The sequence below is a fragment of the Bison bison genome, unplaced genomic scaffold (genome assembly GCF_000754665.1).
Source record: "Bison bison bison isolate TAMUID 2011002044 unplaced genomic scaffold, Bison_UMD1.0 scf7180017864064, whole genome shotgun sequence".
Taxonomy (NCBI): Eukaryota; Metazoa; Chordata; class Mammalia; order Artiodactyla; family Bovidae; genus Bison; species Bison bison.
Genome location: NW_011494636.1, coordinates 3239402 through 3246096, shown reverse-complemented (window position 1 = coordinate 3246096; position 6695 = coordinate 3239402). Strand labels below are relative to the sequence as shown.

Here is a 6695-nt window from a genome sequence, read left to right as displayed (position 1 = left end):
GGAAGGGGGTGGGATGGAGGGCTGAGGAGGACTCTTCCTGTGACTCAGACCGAAGGACAGGAATGCATATTTCCAAGATGAGCCACCGGCATTCCTCTGGAGAAGTGACTGTTTGTCAGGTCAGTCCAACTGCTGTGAGGACACTAAATATAGGTACTCAGAACACGTCTTTTAGGAAGGGGCTGGAAGGAAGGGGAGGGAGGGAAATGCAAGGTCATTTGTAAGCCCTTACTTCAAAGGGCTGGCTCTTTGACTATTTCTTTTTGAAAGTGAAACTTCCCTTTCTGAAGAGACCATGAAGAATACTTTTAATTTTATTACGGATTGACTCCACAAAGGTTAAATACTCAAGGGCCAGTTTTTAAACTGGAAATTTTCTTTAGGAAATTAAAGAAAATGCTTGACTTTGTTGTCACCTTGAGTATAAGAATTGTTAGAAAATGGCATCATGATTGAAAATTAGCTTTTAAATGGCAAAAAAAAAAAAAAGGAAGTCTACAAAGATTTAGAATTATGACTGCTAATGCTACCATAAAAGCTGAAGCAGACATGAATGTTAAAAGACACACCATGCTTGACTGTCACAAAAGCCAGTGTCCAACATGTTTACTTAAGATCCTACATTTCTCTGTACAAACCTGAATTCTCACCTCAACCTTTCCACAGACCCACCTCTTTGAGGAAACAGTTGTCATAAACTGTGAATTATTTAGCAGGTTTAAGTCATTTTATATACTTACATGTTCTCTTTTTGTCATTTCCCAAATCCCCTAGATCTAAATTTATCTGTAAATATTTAGGATTTTTCTGACAGTAGAGGACTATTTGACTTGGGGCTAACAAGGAGTGTTTTCCAGCTCCATATTCTGAAGACTTTCTTCTGAGAGTCCTTCTCAGGCCCAAGGAGGAGGTGGGCATGACAAGCGTGTGACTGGCAGCCACACTTGATCAAGGCCGCTCAGTCCCATGAAGACAGCCTCGAAACTGTCACCTCAATACAGCTGTTAGTAAACCGTTGCCCGGGGAAAGTGGAGACGGGACACGTCACCGCCACCCCTGGTGGCAGCCTCAAGGTCACTGACCATGTGAGAACCTGGAAGTTATGCAACATTTCCTCTCTGGAGGCCTCCTGACAATGACTTTTAGACCAGCCAGACAGTACAATCACTAACAGAATAATCGAGTGTGCTGGCTCTGCGGTCTCATCCTTGTGTCAGTGTCAGGCAAAAGGGCAGTGGGACTCCCCGGGGTTTAGTGACCGCCGAGGATACACATGCCTACAGGGCAGGTCACTCTACAGTGACTGCATTCACGTCACAGCAGGGCTCTCATGTGGCAGCCTGCACTTCTCCATGATAAGCTCTTTGTGGCCCCAAGTTTTCAGAGCTAAAGGAGACAGCTACTTAACCTGCAAAGGGGGCCCAGAAAGCCAGTAAATAAGATGCCTACTAAACAAACAGACATAAATATTGGAGTGAAGAGAGTGTGCCTTGTTGAAGGTCAAGCTGCCCGTCAAGAACAGGTCAAAGAATGGACTCCTGAAGTCAGGACTCCCCTCCCTGGGAGTTGGTGGCCATTTCAGGGCATCTCATCATCCCTAAAAATAAATTAACCTTTAAAAACGAGAGCCAAAGTGGTTTTTTAAAGGATTTATCTGAGTCATAGTCCCCTCAAGCAAGTGAAAAATGTGTGTGAGCTGGAAAGGCCCCATAACAAGCCCACTAACCAACCCCTTGGGTGTGAGGGACAATGAGAGCAAGGCTCCGGTCAGAGTCACAGAGCAGGTGAGCACCAGACTGGATAAAGGACCAGGGCTCTTTTCCCTCCCAGCAGAGCTGGGAAAGATGTCTGCAACCCCAGCAGCATTGCCTGCAATGCAGGTAGGAGAGCTGGCTGCAAGAGACACAGTCCCCATTTTTTCTTCCCAAGCTGGCTTTGCAACCATGTGTCAGACAAATGTTCAGAAGAATGTGCTCAGAAAATACAACTATTGTTGGCAGAAGTGTTATATCAGTTGCGAAAGTGACCCTTCTTTTACTTCCAGAAGAAAACTGAACATATTTACATTCATTTTACCTGGTGGGGCCACTCGGTCCTGATATGTGGGCTTAAATTCACTGATGGTGAGCAGCATCACTTGGATGGTTCCGATGAAGATGCCCGCCAGGCAGCCATAAAAAATTACGTAGAATAGAAGGATCTTAACTGCAAGGAGAACAGACAGAAATAAAAAAGGCTATGAAGCAGTCCTGTGCTCAGAATGCAGGGCGAACCTTGCCGGAGATGACTGGATTTCCTTCCTGGCTTCCCCTCTAAGCTGTGTCTTCAGAGTCTCCTTTCCCAATCTTGATCAAGAGTCTGCACCTCACTCCCAGACTCCCAGACTGTGGGGCAAAAACAGGGGGACAGGGAGCCCTCCATTATAATGTATCTGTGTTGCAGGATGGTTAAGGGTAGGATGAATATTCAACGAGAACTAATATTCTTTAGGAAATACTTTTATTCTCTAAATTTAAAAAAAGAACAGTCATGAAGATCATCAATAAAACCTAGAGCTGTGTTTGTGTGCTTATGCAATGCCTTTCAAATATGACAATATACTCCCTTAGAGAACGATGTTTCCTTTGCTTGCTTATCCCTTGACATTCCAACACTACAATCCAGGCCCTGATGCTTCTCCAAACATTCGAATGCCCGTGAGTTTTTATGCTGAGAAAGAGTGATGAATGCTGAGCAAGCTGGTGAAGCTCTCTTGACCAAGTACACCCTCTTTCCTTTCGGGGCACCAAACAAGGGGGGACAAAAGAAAAAAGAAGGAACTGCTATGGTAAAATGGCAAGTAGAAATTTTTATTTCATCTTCTGACTGGACTCAGATTAAGGACTGATAAAACTGACTTCTCTTCTTCCCATAGTTCACAGGATAACAGAATGGAAGCTGAAATAGCTGCAAAAGCCAAAATAAAAAAAACACCAAAAACCAAAACCCAAAAAACAAACCTTGAAGCCCATGGACTGGAATGAAGGTATCAGTTACCAGTTTACAGGGATTATCTCCCAGATTAGCCGCATAGTAACAGGCTGTACTAGGCATCGCCGGGCAGCCCTGTGCCAGCCAAACACTCAGTGTGAAGGCAGCAGTGGGAACGGGGTTATCAAGCCTGAAACATGACTGCACAAAGGGGCCTTAAGTTACTTCTCAAAACGCTCAGATTCCTGCAGTAAAAGCTGGGGTCCTTGGGAAAAAGAAATAGAACAAAAGTATTATTGAAGTGTGTGTGTATGTGTGTGAAGGAGGTCAGGAGGGAGTGGGTTCACTGTGGCTAGAATTAGCCAGGTTTGCCTTCTGTGTATACTTCAAAGCTCAACTTTTCTATCAGCGATAAATAGTTCAGGGGAAATGATACTCTAGAGTTGTTAAAACAAGCAAAATCCACATAAAACCATACGAAAAATGCTTCACCATAATCCTTTTTCTCCTCCATTTAAAAAAAAAAAAAAAAGGAAAAGAAGGAAATGGGCAAAGACCCACGCCAAGATAAGAAGAAATGAAAAGACTGTACAATCCAGAACTACAGCTGCCCAGCTCAATCCATGCCTCCCCGCAGGACAAGAGTTAAGTGCTGCATTCTGTATCCAGGCAGCAGTAGGCAAATGGCAAGGCTGTGACGTCAAGAGATCTGGAAAAATTTTCCAGTGAACGCTCCTAAGAGGTGCAGGAGCTGGTGTAACATGGTCAACGCGGTTCTCTGCTGCCCCCACCCTAGGCGCTTATAGCCTAACCACGGAAACATTTAACACTCATTTCTGGGGCTCCAGATACCCGATTCTAATGACAGGAGGAGGTACAGAATTGAGGCTACGATTTGATTTAAAATACAAGTATGACTGGGGGAAAACAACTCATTTTGCAAGCACACTGATTCAATTTCAGGAGATACAGCCTCCCCTATCTGCCCAACACTGTACCCTCCGGGAATTGAGGGGTTCTCCACTTTTGTGCTGAGGTGTTACTGAGCACAGTCTCCACCGTCGGTGCTGTGAGGTCACTTGCTTCCAGTGGGCAAGGCAGGTGTGGTGGGGCGTAGGCACTGGTGCCAACATGCTGGCTCGAAAAGAAAAACCAAGTATATTGTACCAACCTGACAGGGTGGCGCAGAGGGTACACTTTAGACACTTTTTTTTCTTTTGAAAAAATAGTTCTTCCTTTAAAAAAAAACATATAAGTAATATAGAATAATTCCAATTAAAAAAAAAAAGAGTACCCTTCAAAAGGTCATATGCAGAAGGGAAAATGGCATCTGGGCCCAGCGGTCAACATATACACCTACCAACGCCTGTATTAACTTAACAAAAAGGTAGACAGCACTGGGCGATTTGCGTGCTGCGCTCTCTCCAGCAGGTGACAGGCAAGGCTCTTGCGTCCATCTTGGTGAAAATCTACCTACAAGCAGAACTGAACCAAGGGCAACCTGCCCTGGTCTCAAGGGCATCCATGTTGGGCCCAGGACTGGAAAGGTGGCATTTTCTCCACAGAAAGACACGGCTGCTGCCGCCTTCTCTGTCTATGAGAGACGCTGTCATTTCTTATATGGCCAGAAAGGAGTAGACATACTACTGCAAAAGAAAAACTGGATTTCTTAGCCCAGCACCTCATCTGCACCTTGGAAAATGGAAGGAAAGATGAACCATAAGCATCAGTACTCACGTCTGCATTCATGAATCAGTGTATCGACACCGCTGTAGGTAGTATCAAGACACAAACACCAACACACACACGCTTTCTCTCTCTCTCATATGGAGGTCCTGTCAGTTTACAGAACAAGTCGCTCCATACTGCCTTACCCTCTAAAACAAATATTATTCTGGAACTGGAATGAGGAAAGAAAGATGTTTTATGAGAGGGGAAAACTCTAGAGGGCCAATTTTACAATATGCCTAGAATCCATGCAGCCCCTAGCCCCTGCCGAAGCTGTGGTCAGATCATCGTGGTAGGAACCTCCAGTGAATCTGGGAGAAGGGGGCCCATCCTGCAGCGCACCCCTCAGACCTCACTCAAGTTACCAAGAGTCGCTGGGAGATGGCCCAGGCTGGGAGCTGTTCATTCCACAAACACCCTGAATTCTCCAGGCCTTCCCTTCCACGTTAAGAAAACACAGACAGCTATCATTCTGCATGAGAAACTATGGCAGTAACCCCACTGAAGAATACAGTCTTCCCAAAATAAAATATAAAATACAAGCTGTAAGCCATCGCCTTAAAGACGTGCATTCAACATGCTCAGGATACCTATGCTGGTATGGGATAAGATTTCACCTTGACTAACCTTGAAGTGTGATGCATTATTAACCCTTTACTTTTCAATCAAGAGAGACCCATTACAGGCTGCTTTTTTTTTCCCCTCTACAAGAATCGTACGTTCCAGGTTCTTCCATTTCAAAATGTCAGCCAAGCGCTATTTCCCTGACTCATTCTCCTGCCGATGCTCACAGAGCCTTCCAATCAGAAGAATCACATCAGCACCTACCCAGGGCTCCCTCAGTGGTTGCAGTGGCCGGGCTAGTGGTGTTGGTGATGGTGATGATGATATTAGAGAAGGAGGGGGCAGTGATGCAGGAGGGGGGAGTTCCCTCCCTCCTTCCTTCTCTCTTCCGCAGTCACGACTCATATTCAGATTTGCCTACAACTCTGCCCTTCAAAATGACCTTACCAAAAAAAAAAAAAAAAGTCACCCTTCCCGTCTAGAGAGGTAGAAGACAAGTAAGGTATCTAATTTGCAACGGAAAAAAAAAAAAAAAAAAATCTATCCAGCCAAGCAACAGGCTACTCAAAATCTTGTAAGATGACCTGTTTCTGCCTTTATGCTATTTATTTCTTACACCCAGGCACCGATTCTGCCTCTCTCTGTAGACCCTGAAAACAAACCGACTTTGCCATGTTTGCGGGCCAAGGCTCAGAAACGGAGTCCTGACACAGAGCTTCCAGGGCTGTTTCTGGGCTGTGATGACTCCAGGGTAGGTCATCGGTGGCGAGATTCTAGGTCTCGCTACGAAATACTGCAGTGTATGGATTCTGTCACCGCCGCCCCCCACCCCCGCCTTCTGAAGTACATATTTAGACTAGAAGATAGGTGCTATAATACACAAACTCTCCTGCATTCGATCCGATTTCCTTCCTGCGGTTCTCTCAGAGCCTCAAATTTCATTTTTAAGGACTTGGGACACGACTGTAAGGGAGAGACAGATCAACTCTCCCACCGCCGGACCGTTCCCCGGACGGAAGGGCTCCAGTGATGCTCAGATAGTCTACAACTGACCGAGACCGCCACAATCCACATGACGCTCTACCTGGCGAGCTCCCATCCCCGCCCGCGCCTATCCCGGGGACTCTGCATTCCGCACAGGGATGACAAGCCCGGGCCAGCGCTCACCACCCGAGCCCGCTGCGCCCTCGCCAGCGCGGAGAGCGCCGAGCGGTCCGCAGAGCCTGCGCGGGGGATGCGCCTACCCGGAAACACAAGGCGCTAGGGGGGCAAGAGCTGCGGACCCCGTACTTACACCAGCTGCCACCGGTCCTGCCCAAAAACTCCTTCTTCTCCGAGTTCCAGATAAATTTCTTCCAGCTGCCCTCCTCCTTGGCTTTTCCGCGGGCCATGGTGGCGGGTCAGCAGCTGCCGCAGGGACTGAAGATGGGTGA

At 46.5% G+C, this 6695-nt stretch overlaps 1 protein-coding gene across 1 annotated transcript in view; it reads right to left on the bottom strand.

Annotated features, from left to right (window-relative positions):
• The window catches only part of ATP1B1 (ATPase, Na+/K+ transporting, beta 1 polypeptide), a 25651-nt gene extending 18956 nt beyond the window's left edge, over positions 1-6695 (bottom strand). The window contains exons 1-2 of the mRNA XM_010836691.1: positions 6557-6695; positions 2077-2205 (exon numbers count right to left, since the gene is read on the bottom strand). Coding sequence (XP_010834993.1) covers positions 2077-2205; positions 6557-6653 — 226 coding nt within the window. The 5' untranslated portion in view covers positions 6654-6695. The remainder of the gene's footprint in view (positions 1-2076; positions 2206-6556) is intronic.